General features: G+C 37.7%; 3 protein-coding genes across 3 annotated transcripts; 1 reads left to right on the forward strand and 2 right to left on the reverse strand.

Moving 5' to 3' along the window:
- Positions 1–3,345: 3,345 nt before the first annotated feature.
- Positions 3,346–8,631, reverse strand: LOC141364304 (galactose-specific lectin nattectin-like). Its single transcript, XM_073868531.1, has 5 exons — positions 8,511–8,631; positions 8,347–8,414; positions 7,805–7,890; positions 7,565–7,690; positions 3,346–3,581 (listed from the first exon to the last, which is right to left on the reverse strand). The coding sequence occupies exons 2-5, from the start codon at positions 8,405–8,407 to the stop codon at positions 3,420–3,422; spliced, it is 435 nt and encodes a 144-aa protein (XP_073724632.1). The 5' UTR covers positions 8,408–8,414; positions 8,511–8,631; the 3' UTR covers positions 3,346–3,419.
- LOC141365607 (galactose-specific lectin nattectin-like) lies at positions 8,494–12,752 on the forward strand. The gene is made up of 6 exons (XM_073870087.1): positions 8,494–8,551; positions 10,570–10,635; positions 10,825–10,913; positions 11,027–11,152; positions 11,867–11,978; positions 12,292–12,752. Exons 1-6 carry the CDS (start codon positions 8,494–8,496, stop codon positions 12,363–12,365), a joined length of 525 nt encoding a protein of 174 aa, XP_073726188.1. The 3' UTR covers positions 12,366–12,752.
- Positions 12,753–19,978: 7,226 nt separating this feature from the next.
- Positions 19,979–22,589, reverse strand: LOC129432014 (ladderlectin-like). Its single transcript, XM_073865901.1, has 6 exons — positions 22,504–22,589; positions 22,358–22,425; positions 22,080–22,168; positions 21,841–21,966; positions 21,015–21,126; positions 19,979–20,462 (listed from the first exon to the last, which is right to left on the reverse strand). Exons 2-6 carry the CDS (start codon positions 22,416–22,418, stop codon positions 20,389–20,391), a joined length of 462 nt encoding a protein of 153 aa, XP_073722002.1. The 5' UTR covers positions 22,419–22,425; positions 22,504–22,589; the 3' UTR covers positions 19,979–20,388.
- Between the last annotated feature and the right edge of the window lie 2,095 nt (positions 22,590–24,684).

Below are 24,684 nucleotides of genomic sequence, written 5' to 3' on the forward strand. Positions count from 1 at the left end.
TCAATAATATAATGTAAAGACAGAGTTGTACAATCAATAACATAAAACATGTAATTAATAACAAAATATACTGAAATGAATGGTTGCATAAGAGATCAAACAGAAAAGTGCTCATGATAATTTTTGCACTTAATAAAGCCACATACCTTCTATATAATTATCAAAGAACAATTTAACATAAATGGCAACACATCCTTTGGCACCTTTAATCTTAGATTTCATATTTATTAGGGTTACACATGTCAGAAACAACAAATATATTAGGCCTATTTTATTTGTATTTTATATTTTACTTTTTTGTGATGTCAGTATAAATTCTGACTGGGCAAGTAAAATACTGAACCATCAGATTTCCCAATCTACTACATCACTCCAGTTTAACACATATAGGCTACTTATTTAACAGCCATTACAAAAAAATGCGAAAAAAGCTTAGTACTGTAGTTAGCAATTATTTTATTGTTTGTGCTTTATTATTTCATGAGCAGTCTGTTTAAACTACATCTACATACACTACACTGTTACAAGTTTGCAACATCTTCATGGGATTGTGGTGGAAAACAATGTCCCTCTGAATCGTTATGTGTAACAACGTGTCCCATATTTTGTGCATAAAACAATCCCTTTGTATCCTTGGTCCTGTCACTGTGCTGGTTCATTTTGTACTATTCGTGTCTGCTCAAGTCGTGTCAACCTAGCAGGCACGTGCACACATAGACATCAAAGGGGGCTTGAGCACCTGCCCTTTTTATTCCTGGAGAGAAAGTGCCCTTTTTTTCTGGGGTGCTTTTTTAATTTTTTTTAATAATATTATCTTTATTCACAACTGATGTTTGTCTGTTTCTTGTGTTTTTTACTTATTACTTATTTAATATAACATGAATTTATTCAGGAATCATTTAAATGAGATTTAAACTCATATAAAAAGAAAAATAGCACTATTTGTGGTACACAAACGGTTAACAGATGAGTCCCGCCTCCAAAACTTACATCGCTAATATGATTGGCTTTACCTTTCCTAAGTCCCGCCTCTCTAAACTACTTTGCTTTATGATTCGTTTCGTCTCTACTCGTGTATTGTAGGCTGCATTTGCGCTTGTAACAAGCGCCAAAGCTCAGCCTGAATGAGACGCGATCATGTGCATGATTATGCAGGCAGGCTACCGGTAAGTGTGTGAGGAAGAAAGCATTCTTATATTAACAGTTTTATGCACAAAATATGGGACACGTTGTTACACATAACGATTCAGAGGGACATTGTTTTCCACCACAATCCCATGAAGATGTTGCAAACTTGTAACAGTGTAGTGTATGTAGATGTAGTTTAAACAGACTGCTCATGAAATAATAAAGCACAAACAATAAAATAATTGCTAACTACAGTACTAAGCTTTTTTCGCGTTTTTTTGTAATGGCTGTTAAATAAGTAGCCTATATGTGTTAAACTGGAGTGATGTAGTAGATTGGGAAATCTGATGGTTCAGTATTTTACTTACCCAGTCAGAATTTATACTGACATCACAAAAAAGTAAAATATAAAATACAAATAAAATAGGCCTAATATATTTGTTGTTTCTGACATGTGTAACCCTAATAAATATGAAATCTAAGATTAAAGGTGCCAAAGGATGTGTTGCCATTTATGTTAAATTGTTCTTTGATAATTATATAGAAGGTATGTGGCTTTATTAAGTGCAAAAATTATCCAGAAAGTTTTTACATGTCTATTTACAACCCTAGAATTTGTCATTTGAATGAAATGGTCTATTTTTGCCCTATTTGAAATGGTCATGAATAATAATGTTGAACTCTGCTCTGAGGCTCATGCCAGTAAACAGACCTTATATTTTGAGCCCTTATCAGAAAAAAAGATTTTGAGTAACAACTAATTGTTAACTAATAGAACACTAGCATATAGCATTTATTGGCATGTAACACTAACTCAGCAGTCACAACTTTGTTTTTAGCATTTTAACAAAGTTGTAATTAATGTGTAATTTAATGTTTTCAAAACATGTACATTGTGTAATGGCTTCCTTTGCTGCTCTATAAACCTAGAATACTAAGGAGAACATGGTTTCTGTGTGAACTGATTATTTTGTAGACATTTTTTAAAGATGAAACAATAGTGTGAGTTTGAGGCAGATAAAATTAATTACCTTTTAAATTATTTTTTTAAAAAGGAAGTCAGAATTATGTTAATATATATACTTTTTTGTTTAAAAAAAGAAAAAAATACATAATTATGACCTTTATTTGACTTGAGCCCCTGCCCCTCATAATGTCTGTGCACGTCCCTGCAACCTAGTATAGTGTTTAAATTAGTCCAGTCCAGTCAGTGTGAAGTCGTTTGTCCAGTGTAGTATGTCCTTTCGTAAAAGTGTCCTGTTCAGTGTCATTTCACCCCCATGTGGGCTTTATTTTTCAGTGTATCTAATAAAGTGTTTTCTGTTTACCCCGACACCGTCTGCAATTGGGTTCTTCCGTCTCCTGCTCGTGACAGGATTCTGTTAACCTGGGGTTTAAAATAACCTGTGGTCAACTATTTCAATTGTGAAAGCTCTTTTTGTTGTTTTAGATGTATTGTTGTTTTCTTTCATAATGTATTTAATTTGATGATTCATTTTTTGACGCAAAAATGCACACAGTTTCCTTTATAAATGCTTTTATTGATTTGAGAAGTTTCAGTCAGAAAGATTCAGCAAGATACTGAGTTTTAAAGATAAGATCAGAAAAAAAATTATAGGCATGTAGTACAATCATAGTACTTTGAAACAGATTTTTCATGATCTCATAGGTCGGGCACAAAAGTAGCTCATTGTGTATGAACAGGGCGAATCATTCCAGCAACGGTTAGCTGTGGGATAAGATGAAAATAAAATCAGTACTGATCATTACCGGTGTAGTTTGAATAAAAATAAATGTTTAAATCAGCAACGATCCAGAGGCAATTCACTTGAAAAACATTCAAGTGTTGTTGCAAAGGGTCTAAATCAGGGGTGCCCAAACTCGGTCCTAGAGGCCCGGTGTCCTGCAGAGTTTAGCTTCAACTTGTCTCAGCACACCTGTCTAGAAGTTTCTAGTATGCTTAGTAAGACTTTAATTACCTGCTTCAGGTGTGTTTGATTAGTGTTGGAGCTAAACTCTGCAGGACACCGGCCCTACAGGAACGAGTATGGCACCCTTGGTTTAAATACAGTAAATGTGACATTTTTTCTTTTAAATACATTTACAGACATTTCTAAAATTCTGTTTTCACTTTTTTATTATGGGGAACCGAGTATGGATTCAAACAATTGTACTACCAGACTGCAACATAACAACACTTAAGTAAAAGGGATCTGAATGTAGTGAATGCACTGCATGTAACATTTTCTGACAACTAAACAAGTCCATTTAATACAGAATGCCATAAAATGTTAAGATTGTAAATAAAAACAATAATGAGAGGATTCATTCTTACTGCTATAGTTTATCTCCAGGCAGTTCTCAGGAAAAATCCGAAAAAAATTGTCAGGTTGTTCAGGGCACCAGTTGCTAAAGTGAAATTGAGATCCATCAGACCACAGCCATTGTCCATCCTAATGAGTGAGGAGAGTCAAAGAGTAAGTAATAATGTATTCACACTTGTAGCGCCTCTCTAGCGTGCTTGACTATAATGAGAGGTGGCTATCCTGAGTTCTTTAAATACCTTTTCAATCAAATAAGTGAGGTTCCACTAATAAATGTATCAGTGTTTAACCTGTGTGTGTATTTACTACTTGTAAAAATATGAAATACTTTTCCCCTCTGAACCTTTAAATACTACTTAAGCAGTAATAGGTACCCTTTAACAGAAAATACACTTTTAACAGAAACGGAAATGTCTTTGACTTACTTTTAACCTATAAACACTTTCACCTTTAAATAAACCTTAAACTCTTTCTTAATTAACTTAAAATATTATCAATAGAGTCAGTAATCACAACCGTTTATAAAAAAAATAACAGATTTACTTGATAAAATGTAGATTAGAAATTAAATGTAAATAATCAAATCACTGTTCAGATCACAAAGGCATTCAAATTCACATTTAACACATAAGGGCCCAAAACAATAAACTAGCCGGCAACACCCTAGTTTAAAGTGAAAATACCCTTTAAAATGTTCAAACGATGCAGGCCTGAATGTAGCTCGGGTACGTTGTAGCCTCAAACCAAATGGCTGCTTCACCACACAGGCCAAACAAAAAATATGGTACCTTTACTCAACGTGAATAGCCTCACACGCACAGGATCAAAAGCATCAGCAGCAGAGAACAGGACGAGAGGATTCACGATGGAGAGAAGACGATTGACAGGGGCGTCACTAGGCTCATTTTAGGGGGGCTTCAGCCCCCCTAAAATTCTGTCCAGCCCCCCTAAAAAAATATTTGATTCATTAATTTGTGATCGCTTCAGTCCCTATAAAAACTCTTTAGAAAAGGCGGCATGCTGCGTCAAGTTTCGGCTCCTCCCCTGATCTGAGTCAGCATGGATTTAGCGCGTTTTTCAATCCGCAGGGGGGCCGAGCAAAGCGAACATCAGTAGTACAGGGCGGACTGGCCATCTTGACCTGGCGGCTGTTCTAACCTGCCGTGCAGTCAGCTCAGGTTGACATGTGAAATAATATGATATGAATGAATGACGGACCTCTTAAAATCTACGAGTCAGTCAATCGCGGTGAGAAAATGCCACCACATGACCAGACGGCGGCAACCCACTGCTTTTTGGCTTTTATCTAACAAATATGCAGCGCAAAGGAGACGCAGAGAGAGAGAGACAGACGCAGCGAGATGCTGCAAAATCAATCACAGAAATATTCGCCAAGAAGGGAGCAGGTCAGTCAAGTTACCAGTAAAAGCACGCATCTATATTGCATATTAACGTTACAGGTTTTTAAGTCAGGTGCTGGCGTGATGCATTGCTTTAAGGTTGTTGTACTGAACGCATCAGGCAGATCATTTCATGCAGCGAAATACCAGGTTATTGTGAAGTTTATCCTTTTATAAAACTAGTTTTTTTGTGTGGAAAAACTGGATCAAACGTGCAAATCGAGTTTTTAATAGGCAATTCACCTTATATTTGCAGTAAAATAACTTTTTTAAAATCTAACAATATAAGTAAAGTATAGCTTATTAAATATGTTTGTTTCGTTTCATTTAAAATATTAATATTTCAACATTTGAACTCCTTCCTTTTAAAACGTGTAAGGCACCTGTGTATTTGTCTTTGGCATTGTGTATTCCTAGTAAGTTTTTGTGGGTTCACTGTGGTATTTTTAATATTAGCTTGGCTTGGTTTACCTATCTTAACATTTTAAACAATACTAAAACTTATCAACATGTAAAAGAAAATAAAACAACAAGTAAAAGAAAAAAGTTTTGATTAAACTATATCAGAAAGTAGTAAGTACCCATCCAGATAGTTTTATCTATTGTGGTAGCCCTTGCTTATAAAAAGGTTGGAGACCCCTGACCTACAGTATAGACATAGGGGCTGTTTCCCAAACAGGGCTTAAGTCTAGTTCAAGGCTAAAATGCCTGTTTGAGTTTTAGTTCTTAACTAAAAGTAGCTTGCACTAACATATCTTAAAATACACCAGTCACATTGTTTTGTCTAAAGATGCACACCTGTAATATTTTTGTAAGGTATGCTTGTAAAAACTACATAAACATCCTAATATAACTAAGGCCTTGTCCTGGCTTAATCTAAACCCTGTCCTGAAAACCAAATCATACTGCATCTTGACAACTCAGTATTAAGGTAGATCACTTGTTGGTCAGTCCCCTTTTCTATATTTTAGATCTGTATAATTCCCAGATTAACACAGTGGCTATCAACTAATAATATTAACCTATAAGATTAGCAAATCCGGTTTATGTTTACATTTATGTTAACACACACATTTATCTTATTTTCTGGTTAAAAGTTTATTTTGTCAAAAAAATCCTTGGCTAAGGTTTCTATGTGAGCATAGAAATGCAAACAGTAAAATGATGTGTTTGTACTGGAAATGTGTATGTGTTGCACAGTGAATAATGAATCAGGAAGTCTTCATTGTAAAAAAATCTCCATTCCCAAATGAAAATTTTCTAGTCCCATATGTGACACACAGAGAATACAATGGAATAGTGGATTGCAATAAGGTTAGTAGTATACAACCTAATAGTTATATAATATTTTTTTAATCATACCCTTACTGGGGGCTGAGCCCCCCTAAAATGAAAATCCTAGAATCGCCCCTGACGATTGAAGAGAAGATTTGACGATCTCAGCAAAGTCCACAACTCGATAACACTATCCGGCTTCGTCGGTGTCTTTCATCATCGTCGATTCCAGTTACACACAGGCTTAACTGAATGAGATCGCTGGCCACTAACTTATCAGAAAAGTCCATCCAAAAACACTAACCACTTAATCAGCGGCTAACTTTTACTTATTTCTGTCTTTGTGTGATGAGTTTACCACTCACACAGACAAAACTATCACACTTATTGTTCAGTACAAGAGTCCTTGTTGAACACTTTCACTAAACACGTGCATACATTACATTTTCAATCCCCGTCAATGGTCCTGTCCCAAATGGCACACTCCGGACTTGTGGTCCTCCTCAGAGTCCACACTTTGATGACATCACGTAGTCCAGACTTTAGGGACCCTTAATGCGAGTCCACGTGGGTGTAACAGAGTCGTATTTTGGGACAGACTCGAGCGTCACACCAGAAATAGGTAGAGAAGTTGCCCGTCAGTGTGAGCTCCTCCCTTCCGTCGTCTGATTGTTCTGATTGCTCTTTCGCAAGGACTTCTGGGTTGGTAAAGTGCGCGAAGCCTGCTGCAGTGCGGGCTTCGCTGAAGACCGCATCAAGGGGGCAAAGGAGGCGCTGATGAGCACACTTCAAAGCGTAAAAATTACAGATGGGACACCCTACGGACTCGTGGACTAAGCGAGCACGCGCAATTTAAGGCCACGAGACCGAAAGTCCACATGAAGTGCGCCATTTGGGACAGGGCCAATCTCACTCGCTAGCTCACAACTCGCGTGCGTCTCTACTTCCTGGTTCTTTGACCTCTACTCTGATTGGCTCATAAACAAAACTTTTAGAAATAAAATACATTTACAAACATTTGTGTAACACTTTCTTCTTATTTTTAAAGACATTTTTTAACACATTTTCACATATATTAGTTACCAAAAAATATTTAACACTTTAAATGCTGTATTCATTAAACCATGAACATTGCAATATGCATTTCTCTCATTGCAAAATAAAAACTTCATTCCTGATCAATAAATTTTAGCTTGTTTTAACCTTAAATTCTATTTATTAAATTATGAAATTATTAATTCAAACTTTAATATCTTATACTAATGAACTTTTTCACAGGGTTACACCCTCATTAATGATATAATTCTGTCATTTATATTGTAATAAAAAGCATGTATACAGTTATTGTATTTATAGAAACAAGAATCAGTTTTATATTAAAACCATTAATTTCAGACTAGCCAGACAATATCAGCATTTCAGAGCAAAATGACTTACAGTTTCACCATCATGACCACCAATCCAAACCTTTTTGTTAGCAGACGCAAGCTGCCTCAGGAGAAAGTTGTTTTCCGCTGTATTGTGCACAGATGCAAGATTTGCACCAACGGATTGACAGTTTTTCTAAAGAGAGAGATATTATTTTATTTCAAATATAAAATCTAATCAGTTTAGCTTAAATAGTTAGTGGACATTGACTATCATTATACAACTATTTGAATAACTGAATAACAGTACCTCAGCTGTGACCCAGGTAACTGCATGAGAGAAGTATTTGTAGCATTGCACACCAAAACGTTTCCATCCACGTGGGCAGAGTTCAGCTATACAGTAAATAAAATATTATTGTTAAGTCACATTATTAGTTTTTTTGTTTCTGTGTATAAGTGTTGCTTCTGTTGGAATCCTTTTAGATGATGTTACACCCCTTTGGAACATTAACAAGTTTTATGGAAAACACAATTCTATGGGAATTTAATCTGGATTATTGGTTATAGGGTTTGGTAAATCTTCCCACACAGCAAAAGGACTCCGTTGCGGATCAGCCGCGGAGGTATCGCGTTTGACACATCGTTTAACCGTTCAAAGGCGCGTCCGAGGATCCGACATGGGTCCGTTCAGGATCCGCTGTTTGACAGTAGAATTTACCGCGCTCCCGGAGGTGGAGCTGATCCTCTGTGCGGCTCCAAAACGAATGTGACAGTCACGCGGGTTTGGCGACTTGAACGCGGATCCGCATAGGAGTCTCCTGCTGTGTGGGTTGTAAAGGTCTTGGTTACCTGCTGCATTCTCAACAGAGAAGACCAAGAAAAGAAACACAAGAGCTCTCATGACTGCCATGATGAACCTGAAAATGAATTAAGAGGAAAAGTGACACATCTGCACCCATATATACATTGTTGATTATTAGTGAATATTATAAACAAATGTTACAAAAACTCACCTTCCTGTCAAATCTTCACTTTCAAGACTTCAGTGTAGATTGTGTGATGGTCAATGAGGAGTCCATCTTTTATACTTTACTTCAGAGGGAGGGATTTAAACCTTTTGTTGGGTACTCCTTAACAATAAAGTTGAGAAATTGAAGTTCAGTCTGGGCACAAGTTTATTACTCAAGTTTATTGATACAAATGATCTAATAAAAGTGCAAAAGAAATGCAAACATTGCATTTTTACATGACAATTTTTTAGCAACTTTTGCAGTTAGTGCAGGGGCGTCGCTAGACCCCTTTTACTGGGGCACGTGCCCCAGTGTAAATCTTTTGTGCCCCAGGGACGTGCACAGACATTATGAGGGGCAGGGGCTCAAGTCAAATAAAGGTCATAATTATGTATTTTTTTCTTTTTTTAAACAAAAAAGTATATATATTAACATAATTCTGACTTCCTTTTTAAAAAAATAATTTAAAAGGTAATTAATTTTATCTGCCTCAAACTCACACTATTGTTTCATCTTTAAAAAATGTCTACAAAATAATCAGTTCACACAGAAACCATGTTCTCCTTAGTATTCTAGGTTTATAGAGCAGCAAAGGAAGCCATTACACAATGTACATGTTTTGAAAACATTAAATTACACATTAATTACAACTTTGTTAAAATGCTAAAAACAAAGTTGTGACTGCTGAGTTAGTGTTACATGCCAATAAATGCTATATGCTAGTGTTCTATTAGTTAACAATTAGTTGTTACTCAAAATCTTTTTTTCTGATAAGGGCTCAAAATATAAGGTCTGTTTACTGGCATGAGCCTCAGAGCAGAGTTCAACATTATTATTCATGACCATTTCAAATAGGGCAAAAATAGACCATTTCATTCAAATGACAAATTCTAGGGTTGTAAATAGACATGTAAAAACTTTCTGGATAATTTTTGCACTTAATAAAGCCACATACCTTCTATATAATTATCAAAGAACAATTTAACATAAATGGCAACACATCCTTTGGCACCTTTAATCTTAGATTTCATATTTATTAGGGTTACACATGTCAGAAACAACAAATATATTAGGCCTATTTTATTTGTATTTTATATTTTACTTTTTTGTGATGTCAGTATAAATTCTGACTGGGTAAGTAAAATACTGAACCATCAGATTTCCCAATCTACTACATCACTCCAGTTTAACACATATAGGCTACTTATTTAACAGCCATTACAAAAAAACGCGAAAAAAGCTTAGTACTGTAGTTAGCAATTATTTTATTGTTTGTGCTTTATTATTTCATGAGCAGTCTGTTTAAACTACATCTACATACACTACACTGTTACAAGTTTGCAACATCTTCATGGGATTGTGGTGGAAAACAATGTCCCTCTGAATCGTTATGTGTAACAACGTGTCCCATATTTTGTGCATAAAACTGTTAATATAAGAATGCTTTCTTCCTCACACACTTACCGGTAGCCTGCCTGCATAATCATGCACATGATCGCGTCTCATTCAGGCTGAGCTTTGGCGCTTGTTACAAGCGCAAATGCAGCCTACAATACACGAGTAGAGACGAAACGAATCATAAAGCAAAGTAGTTTAGAGAGGCGGGACTTAGGAAAGGTAAAGCCAATCATATTAGCGATGTGAGTTTTGGAGGCGGGACTCATCTGTTAACCGTTTGTGTACCACAAATAGCGCTATTTTTCTTTTTATATGAGTTTAAATCTCATTTGAATGATTCCTGAATAAATTCATGTTATATTAAATAAGTAATAAGTAAAAAACACAAGAAACAGACAAACATCAGTTGTGAATAAAGATAATATTATAAAAAAAAATTAAAAAAGCACCCCAGAAAAAAAGGGCACTTTCTCTCCAGGAATAAAAAGGGCAGGTGCTCAAGCCCCCTTTGATGTCTATGTGTGCACGTGCCTGAATTCTCACACAATCTACACTGAAGTCTTGAAAGTGAAGATTTAACAAAAAGGTGAGTTTTTGTAACAATAACTTCAGCAGTGTACATATGAGTGCAGATGAGTCACTTTTCCTGTTAATTCATTTTCAGATTCATCATGGCAGTCATCAGAGCTCTTGCTTCTTTTCTTGGTCTTTTCTGTTGAGAGTGCACCAGGTAACAAAGACATTTACAAGACTTACCAAACCATGCAAACAATATTCCAGATTTAATTTCCCATAGAAACTTTAAAGGACTGTAACTTTGTGTAAAAGGATAACAGGAGCAACATTTAAAGCACTTATACACAGAAACATAAAACTGATAATGTGACTTAATATTAATAATATGTAATTCACTGTGTAGCTAAAGAGAAATGCCCAAATGGATGGACACCTTTTGGTGTGCAATGCTACAAATTCTTCTCTCGATCAGTTAAATGGGTCACAGCTGAGGTACTGTTACTCAGTTATTCAGTAACTGTTTAAGGATACTCAATGTCTTGTCATGATCCAAACTAAACAGATTCAATTTTCGATTTTCAATAAAATAATCTGTCTTTCTTTAGAAAAACTGTCAATCTGTTGATGCAAATCTTGCATCTGTGCATAATATAGTGGAAAACAACTTTCTCCTGAGTCTGCTTGTGTCTGCTAAAACACGTGCTTGGATTGGTGGCCATGATGGTGAACAGGTAAATAATTTTGCTCTGAATGCTGAAATGCTTTTAATATAAAACAGATTTTTGTTTTTATAGATCAGGGGTTCCAAACTTTTTCCTACCCAGGGACAAAAATCAATCGAGACTGAGGGCCGTGGACCGAAAGTAAATGTTGCTGTGTTATAAAATTAAAGTTGCCCTGATTCTCCTAATTTATGCTTTTCTAATATTAAGAATATAAATAAGCAAACATTACTCTGTTTATGCATAATTATTGCAGCTTTATTTTCAAAGGTAACTGTTTTACAAAAAAAGAAATCATTTTGCCAATCATTTTTAAATTTGCTTTTGTGCCTCGACCTCTATAGTATCTGAGTTCGTTAAGTTTTGTGATGTACCTTCAAGTATGCATTTAAAAAAAATACATACACTTTAATTCCTTGCATTTCATTTCAATTGACATTTTTGTAATGTACAAATAAAACAAAAATGTTACATTTTAGAAAACGTGTAATTAAAAATATGAACATCTGCGTCAATAATGTTTATCCTTTTTCCTCACACTTTTATCATTTTATCTCACGTGGCATTATGGGCCAAATAAAAGGTCATTGTGGGCCAACTTTGGGGACTTCTGCTACAAAGATACAATATCTCATTTTATTGTTACAATATAAAATCTTGAATTATATCATTATAATATATAATTATTAGTAACTCTTTCTACTGACTCTCCTCACTTATTAGGAAGGAGAATGGCTGTTGACTGATGGATCTCAATTTGACTTTACCAACTGGTGCTCTTCACAACCTGACAATCATGGTGGTACAGAGCACTGCCTGGAGATAAACACACACGGTAAGAATGCCTCCTATCATTATTGTTTATATTTACAATCTTGACATTTTATAGCATTTAGTACAAAATAGGCTAGTTTAGTTGTCAGAAAATATTTTTGAAAATTTTATTATGTTGCAGCCTGATTTGTGAACACACACACCTATAAAAGTTCTCACAGCTGACAATGCATATCAGAGCAAAAACCAAGTGGAATGGGTCTGAATACTTTCTGAATGCATTAATAAATTTCATTTATTTCATTTATACTGTTTTATAATTTTTTATATTCAAATTTTAACAGTAACGATCAGAACTGATTTTATTTTCACAGATAACCATTGCTGGAATGATATACCCTGTTCAACCACAATGGGCTACATTTGTGCCAAACCTCTGAGATCTTGAAAATCAATCTGTTTCAAAAGTACTATATGATTGTACTACAGCCTATACATTTTTTGTGATCTTATGTTTAAAATCTTTAAAATATGAAAAAAATGACAACTTCTCAAATCAATAAAAGCATTTATAAAGCAAATGCTGTGCATTGTGGAGTCACAATGTAGCCATGTTAAAAGTTGCTTTTATATTTAAAATATATCAGAGAATATTTTTTTCATATCTAGACTATGTTTAAAAAATGTACCTTATGGCACTAATACAGTATCTTATCATACTTGTTATGCTAGTCCTACAGTTTAAACTTGCTGTCATGCTATCATTAGGGTTTTTCCACATAATCATTTTAAGAGAAAAAAATCGTCATCAAATTAAATACAGTAAAAAACAAAACAACAATAGAGAAACATGAGAAACATGCTAAATAAACAAACATTGGGTTAAATGCCTCCCTCTCATGTTATGAGATCTCACAAGATGCACATGTGAAGTTTGTGAGCATAATGAGTTAATGGGTCAAGTCATTCTGCTTCCAAAACACACACACACACACACGCACATGCACACGCACACGCACACACACACACACACATTCTGATTTCCATGTTTTGTGGGGACATTCATATGCACTCTCACAACAGTTTGTCATTAAGGGGTTTTAGAAACTTTGGACAGAAATTATCCACTGTGTACTTGGAACGCACAAACATCAAGAATCAGAGTATGAATCTCAACAATGGTGACAAAAAAAGTAAAAAGTTAATTTATCCATGCCGCAGTGCATGCTGGGAGTCCTGGATAAGATTTGTTATTTGTTGATACCCAACATGAATTGCAGCATGAAGTTTTTCATTTAATTGTCACCATGGTTGAGATTCACATCTTAATTCTTGATGTTTGTTCGTCCCAAATATAAAGCAGTTAATTTTTGTCCAAAGTTTCTAAAACCCCTTAATGTCAGACTGTGGTGAGAGTGCTGGATTTCATATATACACTCACCTAAAGCATTATTAGGAACACCATACTAATTCTGTGTTTGACTCCCTTTCACCTTCAGAACTGCCTTAATTCTACGTGGCATTGATTCAACAAGGTGCTGAAAGCATTCTTTAGAAAAGTTTGCCCATATTGATAGGATAGCATCTTGCAGTTGATGGAGATTTGTGGGATGCACATCCAGGGCACGAAGCTCCTGTTTTCTGTTTTACCACATCCCAAGGATGCTCTATTGGGTTGAGATCTGGTGACTGTGGGGGTCATTTTAGTACAGTGAACTCATTGTCATGTTCAAGAAACCAATTTGAAATTATTCGAGCTTTGTGACATGGTGCATTATCCTGCCGGAAGTAGCCATCAGAGGATAGTTACATGGTGGTCATAAAGGGATGGACATGGTCAGAAACAATGCTCAGGTAGGCTGTGGCATTTAATGATGCCCAATTGGCACTAAGGGGCCTAAAGTGTGCCAAGAAAACATCCCCCACACCATTACACCACCACCAGCAGCCAGAATAGTGGTAACAAGGCATGATGGATCCATGTTCTCATTCTGTGTACGCCAAATTCTGACTCTTCCATCTGAACAGAAATCGAGACTCATCAGACCACACAACATTTTTCCAGTCTTCAACTGTCTAATTTTGGTGAGCTCGTGCAAATTGTAGCCTCTTTTTCCTATTTTTAGTGGAGATGAGAGGTAACAGGTGGGGTCTTCTGCTGTTGTAGCCCATCCGCCTCAAGGTTGTGCGTGTTGTGGCTTCACAAATGCTTTGCTGCATACCTCGGTTGTAACAAGTGGTTCTTTCAGTCAAAGTTGCTCTTCTATCAGCTTGAATCAGTCGGCCCATTCTCCTCATCAACAAGACATTTTTGCCCACAGGACTGCCGCATACTGGATGTTTTTCCTTTTCACACCATTCTTTGTAAACCCTAGAAATGGTTGTGTCACAGGTCGGAGCGGACCACAGGTGTCGTGAGTCACGCCCCTTCCTACTTTCCACCTCGAGGAGGTCCCAAGAGCACCCCAATGACCAGACACACAGAGAGCGTGAGTATAATTAAAACAAACTTTATTAAATTACTTAAAAATATGGGTAGGGGAAAGGGGAAAGCTAAAATTCAATTCTCCAACTGGGAAGGCACAGTCAGCTCCAAGTCGGTCCAACGGGGGTGCTCCCGCTCATCCTACCGCCAGCAGAACAGTGCTCCGGCTGCCGGGCTCGGCTCCGACTGCCGGGCTCAGCTCCGCCCATCCAGATGAATATACAAGAGGTTACTGGTATAGGGGTTCCACCGATTCCCTAAGTCGTGGCACAGGTAAGCGCTTCCAACACAATGGATATAGGGGGAGAGGGGACGGGGTTTCCTTTGGCCTGCAAATGGATGGACAACACAGTTAACTGGTGCTTCGCTGTTCGCAGAAGGTAAGTACTTTACAGATGACTGGGACTTTGCTTTGACTTCAGGCGGCGTACTACACACTATGCTGGCTCTTAGCTGTTTGCATAAGGTAGGTGCTTTGCAGGTGACTGGGGGCTTTGCTTTGACTTCAGGTGGCGTACTACACACTATGCTGGCTCTTTGCTGTTTGCATAAGGTAGGTACTTTGCAGGTGACTGGGGACTTTGCTTTGACTTCAGGTGGCGTACTACACACTATGCTGGCTCTTAGCTGTTTGCATAAGGTAGGTACTTTACAGGTGACTGGGGGCTTTGCTTTGACTTTAGGCGGCGTACTACACACTATGCTGGCTCTTAGCTGTTTGCATAAGGTAAGTACTTTACAGATGACTGGGGCTTTACTTTGACTTCATGCGGCGTACAACACGATATGCTGGCTCTTAGCTATTCGCATCAGGTAAGTACTTTACAGATGACTGGGGCTTTACTTTGACTTCAGGCGGCGTACAACACAATATGCTGGCTCTTGGCTGTTCGCATAAGGTAAGTACTTTACAGATGACTGGGGCTTTACTTTGACTTCATGCGGCGTACAACACGATATGCTGGCTCTTAGCTATTCGCATCAGGTAAGTACTTTACAGGTGACTGGAACTTGACATTGACTTCAGGCAATGTACTACACACTATGCTGGCTCTTAGCTGTTTGCATAAGGTAGGTACTTTGCAGGTGACTGGGGCTTTACTTTACTGTACAACTTTAACAGCAGGTGAGTACTTCACATAGCATAATGATCCTGGACGGTGGACTTATGATGAGTATACAGAGGAACAGTAAGTAGATAAAACTCACAGACCTTAGGGGATGAAGAACGTCCTGGTGTTGACCTGTTCCAAAGCTCCAACGGAAGGCTGTCGAAGGTGTAGGCTGCTGTGCTGTGCTGTGCTGTGCCGAACGCTTCCCTCTCCTCTCTTCCAGCTGACGGGACAAGAGATCTTGACAGGGGCGAACCTTTGAAGGGGCTTCACAGCAGACAATGTTATTCACACAGCTAATTTCCTCTTATAGCAGCCAAGCTTTCTCCTTGTATATATACTTTCCACTTTACTCACACAAGTCTTACTTGCTTTGTTAATTCAACTAACGCCCCCCCTGGGGACAAGACGATCCAAGATGTCGATACAGGGTGTCAATACAGGATGTCCATACAGATGTTACCTCACCAGTGTCAACGTCCACTTACTTCACCAAGACTTATCCAGCCTAGAGGTGGTTACTGACAGCACAGACACAGCATAAAACTGCAAATTTTCCAAGTGTACACACTCACGGCAAGGACAAGGAATCACCCACTGCACTCCACAACCTCTAAGTGAAATAAGGTCACAACCACGGCTGACTGGGACTCGTCCTAGGATTCGTTGGGCGCTGATTACAACGGAGGGTCGAAATGCGGCCGTCGCAACACCCCTGGGTCCTCCTCTCCTTGTGATTCCCGGCTCACCCACAACTCCCCTCCACAGTGGGGCCGCTCACCTGTTATGCTAAAACTCAGCCTAATCACTCGTGCCCCTCAATCCGTCTTCTCCCAGTCAAATAATACCTAATAAACCGCCCCGTTTGCAACCTCTGAGACTCTTTATATACTCCTCTACTCTCCGTTGTCCAATACATAATCGCCACGCTCACCCTGGTGAAGCCTAATTTTCCTCCCGGAGTTCCCGGAAGTGCCGGTGTTTGCGTTTTACGGTCTGGGTGGAACCAATCTCCACAAACTTTAGTTCCGCCCCAAAAAGTCACTCCGTGACAGTTGTGCGTGGAAATCCCAGTAACTGAGCAGATTGTGAAATACTCAGAATGGCCCGTCTGGCACCAACAACCATGCCACGCTCAAAATTGCTTAAATCACCTTTCTTTCCCATTCTGACATTCAGTTTGGAGTTCAGGAGATTGTCTTGACCAGGACCACACCCCTAAATGCATTGAAGCAACTGCCATGTGATTGGTTGACTAGACAATTGCATTAATGAGAAATTGAACAGGTGTTCCTAGTGATCCTTTAGGTGAGTGTATTATTGACAGAAAAGAAACTTGATAAGTAAATCCATTAAGTATGATGATCTTTACTTTTATAACAACCACTACAGAATTACACTAACTTACCATTACTATAACAACTGTGCTTCATATTAGGGCTGCACGATTCAAGCTAAAATGTGAATCACGATTTTTTCCATGGGAATTGAGATCCCGATTCTCTTTTTTTTTACAAAAACATTTATTATGCACTTAACTAAAAAAAACCGTGCTACAGGACTTTCAGTTATAATAACGTGTCTTAAAAGTCTCTTTCTTATTTTAGACCCCTTAAAATTTAGAGTAATTAATTTAAAATTTGTTAACGTTAGCTGTTAAATTGCACCTGTGCTTTTTGTACTATCAAACTGGCCAACCTTAAAACTTTAAAAACACTAACGTTAAACCTTTAAAAAAACTAAACGATCAACATTTTGAGGCATCAGAGACAAACGCAGACATGTAACAACATTCCCCTCATGCTAAAAACCCTTTCTAACGGAGAACTTGTGGCGGTGACACAGAGGCCGTTTCTCAATCTGAAGGCTGCAGCCTCGATGGAGGTCGCATTTCTAAACTGCGCATCATAATTTCAGAATATTAACAATTAACGTTATAAAGATGACTAATATTTTTAGTTAATAATAAATTGTTGAAGTATGTTTATGACTTGCGAATGTAATGCTCTGTTAACTCAAATGAACACTGACGTATACAACCTGCATATGCGACCTCTGGAGGTTCCAGCCTTCCGATTTAGGTAGGTCCTGAGGTAAATAATTTCCTGGCCTACTTTCGGAACCAATGTTGTTGCATCTTCAGTTTCTCCGTCGCCACCAGGATTTTCCACGATGACGCTCGTTACAGTTTTTTTTTTATTCGCTTTGGTACTATTTTCACAAGTATGTGGTAAAACTTCACAACTGTTAGTACAAAACTCACGGCAGATCATCAAATAGTCAGTTTTTTCAAACATTTAATCACATGTTCAATTGACTTAGTACAACACACAAAATGATACATTCACTTTTTCACCACACTTAATCATTGTGTCATTAAAGAAATACTTTTCATTTGAAGTAATTGTCTTTCACAATGCAATGCTCACAATACTTTTGATATGCTTCTCATCTCATTTGCGTAAATACATTTGACCAGCACTAAATCCAACTGATCTTAATGGTTAATCACTGAACCGTTTGGTAAACCTATGTATTTTCATTTCGGCAATATACAGTATATGGATTTTGAGAACTACAGAAATAAAATGTGTGTTTGTACAAACAAATTATGTATAACCACACATGATAAAATACTCTTTATTGCTAATTGATTTTACATAGTGGTAACCACAACTGGTCATTACAGTAGATATACTGTAAAAGTGGGGGTGTAAACACTGGCAAATTCAACATGGAGCAGGACAAATAGCAAGGAATAAGAAGATCTTGTGGACAAGGGATCCGTCAGAGAGGTCAAAGAGGTGGATGAAAATCTACGGCCAAATGCTTACTGTAAGACAGGCTTGATCCAAATTACTGTAATGTAATGTGTGCACTAAATGTTATGTTCTCATTCAGTTAAATTATAGAAAGTAAAGCTATGTTACAATTATATCTGAAAAATAAAAACTACTGTAATTTGCTCAAATGATTGTAGAGGATGTCTTCATTGATCCTTCACTTGATTACACATAGAACGGATATTTGGGAAATTAAAGATTATGTAAGTAATGTAGTGTATTGCCTAATGTGAAACTGTGTAATATGTATTTTATAGTACTGTAGCATATTAATTTCAGTTCTTTTAAGGCTGATTTGAATCATGTATCTTGCATTGTTTGCTGTTGGATGAACTGATTGTTAAAAGTATTAAACTGAAAGAAGATCATACCGTTGTGTTTCGGTGATTAAACCAAATGTTCTCATTACATATTACAATAATCTTATATTTGAAACAATGATTATGTGGACTGAAAACATGTGCAACTTAATGAAAGCATTACATCAGGTTTTGAAAGAATGACGAGCTGCGTTACAAGTGTGATCAGTTTGGATTTTTGTACTAAGAGTTTTGAAAATGTACACCTTACTTGTGAAAATAGTACCAAAGCGAATAAAAAAAACTGTAATCCTCTCTTTTTGGTGAAAATTGCCGCTCCAAATCCACCAAGTAAACGACTGTGTTTAGGTCTGCCGCCTTGTTATACGTCACGCGAGTGACAGCGGAACGCCCCAAATGAGATGAGAGAGAGGAAAGAAACGATCGGGTCTGATTGGTGAATGAATAGGGTTTGGTTTTACCCTGTATGTGTGTGTGTTAGCAAGTTTGACTGATATTCTTGGATTGTAATCTACGTGAACACGTAAACGCAGTATCTGAATACAGGGAAATACTGTATATGCAAGTGAATCGTCGTCATTTAAAATGAAGATCGCATTCATGTATGAATCGAGATCGTGATACTTTTTAATCGTGCAGCCAGAGAAAAATTAGCAATCAAAACGGCAAGGGTCAGAAGTTCAACTAAAACAAACAGTGATCACCATAATGGTAACTTTAAATGAAACAAAACATCAACATCCAAATCTAATAAGTGAATTGTGTATGTGTGTGTGTGTGTGTGTGTGTGTGTGTGTGTTTGTGTGTGTGTGTGTGTGTGTGTGTGTGTGTGTGTGTGTGTGTGTGTGTGTGTGTGTGTGTGTGTGTGTGTGTGTGTGCGTGTGTGCGTGTGTACATGGTAATTATCACGTTGTGAGGACCAATTGTCCCCACAAAGATAGGAATACCAGTGTTTTTGTGACCTTGTGGGGACATTTTGATGTCCCCATGAGGAAACATGCTTATAAATCAAACAGAATGATGTATCTTGAAAATGTGAAGTAGCAGAAGGGTTTCTGTGATGGTTGGGGTTAGGGAATGGGGTAGGTAAGGGGAATAGAATGTACAGTTTGTACAGTATAAAATGCATTACGTCTATGGAATGTCCCCACAAAACATGGAAACCAGAATGTGTGTGTGTGTGTGTTTTGGAAGCAGAATGACTCGACCCATTAACTCATTATGATCACAAACTTCACATGTGCATCTTGTGAGATCTCATAACATGAGAGGGAGGCATTTAACCCAATGTTTGTTTATTTAGCATGTTTCTCATGTTTCTCTATTGTTGTTTTGTTTTTTACTGTATTTAATTTGATGACGATTTTTTTTCTCTTAAAATGATTATGTGGAAAAAACCCTAATGATAGCATGACAGCAAGTTTAAACTGTAGGACTAGCATAACAAGTATGATAAGATACTGTATTAGTGCCATAAGGTACATTTTTTAAACATAGTCTAGATATGAAAAAAATATTCTCTGATATATTTTAAATATAAAAGCAACTTTTAACATTGTGACTCCACAATGCACAGCATTTGCTTTATAAATGCTTTTATTGATTTGAGAAGTTGTCATTTTTTTCATATTTTAAAGATTTTAAACATAAGATCACAAAAAATGTATAGGCTGTAGTACAATCATATAGTACTTTTGAAACAGATTGATTTTCAAGATCTCAGAGGTTTGGCACAAATGTAGCCCATTGTGGTTGAACAGGGTATATCATTCCAGCAATGGTTATCTGTGAAAATAAAATCAGTTCTGATCGTTACTGTTAAAATTTGAATATAAAAAATTATAAAACAGTATGAATTAAATAAATGAAATTTATTAATGCATTCAGAAAGTAGTCAGACCCATTCCACTTGGTTTTTGCTCTGATATGCATTGTCAGCTGTGAGAACTTTTATAGGTGTGTGTGTTCACAAATCATGTACATTTAATTTACCACAGGTGGATAAACAAGATGTAGAAACATTACAGCAATGATCAAGAGAAATGGGAGGAGCCTGCAAAAGTTCCTAAATAGTTAAATGTAAATTATATATTTCAGTTTTTTTCTTTTTAATAAATTTACAGAGATTTCTAAAATGTCTCTTTTTACTTTTTTATTATGGGGTATTGAGTGTAGATTAATGAGATAAAAATTAATTCAAACAATTGTACTATCAGGCTGCAACATAATACAATTTTCAAAAATATTTTCTGACAACTAAACTAGCCTAATTTGTACTAAATGCTATAAAATGTCAAGATTGTAAATATAAAAAATAATGATAGGAGACATTCTTACCGTGTGTGTTTATCTCCAGGCAGTGCTCTTGACCACCATAATTGTCAGGTTGTGAAGAGCACCAGTTGGTAAAGTCAAATTGAGATCCATCAGTCAACAGCCATTCTCCTTCCTAAATAAGTGAGGAGAGTCAGTAGAAAGAGTTACTAATAATTATATATTATAATGATATAATTCAAGATTTTATATTGTAACAATAAAATGAGATGTTGTATCTTTGTAGCAGAAGTCCCCAAAGTTGGCCCACAATGACCTTTTATTTGGCCCATAATGCCACATGAGATAAAATGATAAAAGTGTGAGAAAAAGGATAAACATTATTGACGCAGATGTTCATATTTTTAATTACACGTTTTCTAAAATGTAACATTTTTGTTTTATTTGTACATTACAAAAATGTCAATTGAAATGAAATGCAAGGAATTAAAGTGAATGTATTTTTTTAAAATGCATACTTGAAGGTACATCACAAAACTTAACGAACTCAGGTACTATAGAGGTCGAGGCACAAAAGCAAATTTAAAAATGATTGGCAAAATGATTTCTTTTTTTATACAGCAGTTACCTTTGAAAATAAAGCTGCAATAATTATGCATAAACAGAGTAATGTTTGCTTATTTATATTCTTAATATTAGAAAAGCATAAATTAGGAGATTCAGGGCAACTTTAATTTTATAACACAGCAACATTTACTTTCGGTCCACGGCCCTCAGTCTCGATTGATTTTTGTCCCTGGGTAGGAAAAAGTTTGGAACCCCTGATCTATAGAAACAAAAATCTGATTTATATTAAAAGCATTTCAGCATTCAGAGCAAAATTATTTACCTGTTCACCATCATGGCCACCAATCCAAGCACGTGTTTTAGCAGACACAAGCAGACTCAGGAGAAAGTTGTTTTCCACTATATTATGCACAGATGCAAGATTTGCATCAACAGATTGACAGTTTTTCTAAAGAAAGACAGATTATTTTATTGAAAATCGAAAATTGAATCTGTTTAGTTTGGATCATGACAAGACATTGAGTATCCTTAAACAGTTTCTGAATAACTGAATAACAGTACCTCAGCTGTGACCCATTTAACTGACCGAGAGAAGAATTTGTAGCATTGCACACCAAAAGGTGTCCATCCATTTGGGCATTTCTCTTTAGCTAAACAGTGAATTACATATTATTAATATTAAGTCGCATTATCAGTTTTATGTTTCTGTGTATAAGTGCTTTAAATGTTGCCCTTGTTGTCCTTTTACATAAAGTTACACTCCTTCAAAGTTTCTATGGGAAATTAAATCTGGAATATTGTTTGCATGATTTATTAAATCTTGTAAATGTCTTGGTTACCTGGTGCACTCTCAACAGAAAAGACCAAGAAAAGCAGCACAAGAGCTCTCATGACTGCCATGATGAATCTGAAAATGAATTAACAGGAAAAGTGACTCATCTGCACTCATATGTACACTGCTGAAGTTATTGTTACAAAAACTCACCTTTTTGTTAAATCTTCACTTTCAAGACTTCAGTGTAGATTGTGTGAGGATCAACGAGGATCTTATCTTTTATACTTTACTTCACAGGGAGGGGCTCAATAACAAATCTCAATAAGGAAATCTGAATATCATGACCATATATGTACATTGATGAAATGTGATGGTTATCAAAATAAACAACCTGATCTGACACATGAGCACTTTTCTGTTTGATCTCTTATGCAACCATTCATTTCAGTATATTTTGTTATTAATTACATGTTTTATGTTATTGATTGTACAACTCTGTCTTTACATTATATTATTGATTTACATTGCATTTATTATTTAAGCAATATTGCTCAGCTCTATATCACACAACTCCAAGAACAATATTGCAACAGTTCGACAGCACACGTTTGAAAAAGAAAACTAGATAAAAATTCTAGTGATTTTTAAAGCCTCTTTGTTAGGGAACTTATTTCTTCCGTCACGGATTTGAAGGCCAGAATAACAGGTAACCCTTTCAGCTGTTTGTTTTGAATGTCATAATAACTCAATAGACTGAATAGCCCTTTCAGTCGATCACTACGACGTTAAGTCGTGACCGACGAATTGGGAACTCGCTAAGACAGACCAATCTGCTTCGATTACTACTAAAATGCCAATGAACTTGGCATTGAGGTATTTGCGTAATGCCGGCGCCGCCCCGCCAGGTGCGTATATAAGCCTCACGTGCAAATAGAGAATAGCAGTATCTGCTACTGAGAAGCTACTCTTCTGCTCTTCTGGGAACGGTTGCTGAAGTTGGTTTGACAAGCAGTACCACAGCGGACTTGAGTTGAGTTTAAGTTTCAGTGTGTGCGTTGCCTCTCCCTGTGCGCATCATCAGCTGAGCACCTATAGAGTGATTTCCCTGAAAAAGACATTCTCTCGTAGAGTTTCGGAGATCAGCGTCCTTTTCAGGATAGCTTTTCCTCCGTGTGATCTTGGATGCGAGAAGTACAGCGGTTCCAGAGACGGTCACGAGCGCTGTCTTCGTGCTTGGGCATCGAGCACTCCGAGGCAGCGTTCTCTCTGTGAGAGCATGACCCTCTTGGATTGCGGAGACGACTGTCGTTTCTACGGGAACGATGCCCGCGCCCTTGCAGTGCTGAACGCTGCCATGGTGCAGCTGCGAAGCGCTCGGAGGACGCTCTTCGCATCACTGTGCTGAGCCGGTTGGGGGATACGTCCTCCACCTCCCAGCCTCCTCGTCCTCAGCCGGTTGAGGTCCCGATTGAGACCGCAGAGTCGTGTTCTACGATTTCTGCCGAATCGATTTGACCTCCTTCTGGTCCTGTCACTTCAGCAGCATCAGAGGGCGGGCCCTTTCCCCCCGAGGCGGAGTTCGACCCGGAGATGGCGGCCGTGCCCACTCGAGCGGTGGAAGCGGTAGCGTTGCAGTGGGTTAACCCCCCTCCTCCCGAACCAGCCCGTCTGCATGATTGGTACCTCGGAGCTGCTCGGGCCTCTCAGCTCTCACCTCCTGTGCCTTTCTATCCCAAGGGCATGAAGAACTGACTCGAACATGGATGTCACCATTCTCGGCCCATTTACGGACATTCAGCCTTCACTTCTCACCTTCCTCGCTGATGCGCCCTCCCTCTATTTCTCCTTGGGACCTGTCCATGGTTCTGTGACCCTGCTCGCATTGGCCTCCGTTAAGAGGGTAGGGGACCTTCATGCATTCTCCATCAACGATTCGTGCCTTCTGTTTGGTCCTGCGCTCTCGAGTGTAACGCTCAGACCCAGACCAGGCTACGTGCCCAAAGTTCCCACCACTCCTTTCAGAGATCAGGTGGTGAGCTTGCAAGCGCTGCCCCCGGAGGAGTCAGACCCAAACCATGGCTTTATTATGTCCCGTACGCTCGCTGCCCCTCTACGTGGATCGCACACAAAGACTCAGGACCTCAGACCAGCTCTTTAGCTGTTACGGTGGTCAGCAGAGAGGGAAAGCTGTCACCAAGCACAGGATGTCTCATTGGATTGTAGACACTATAGCGCTTGCTTATAATCTGCAGGGCACCCCATGTCCATTTAAATTGAGAGCTCACTACACTAGAAGTGTTGCCTCATCTTGGGCACTTGCTCATGGTTCCTCGCTGACAGACATCTGTAGAGCTGCTGGTTGGGCGACACCTAATACGTTCATTAGATTTT

The sequence above is a fragment of the Misgurnus anguillicaudatus genome, chromosome 1, assembly GCF_027580225.2.
Source record: "Misgurnus anguillicaudatus chromosome 1, ASM2758022v2, whole genome shotgun sequence".
NCBI lineage: Eukaryota > Metazoa > Chordata > Actinopteri > Cypriniformes > Cobitidae > Misgurnus > Misgurnus anguillicaudatus.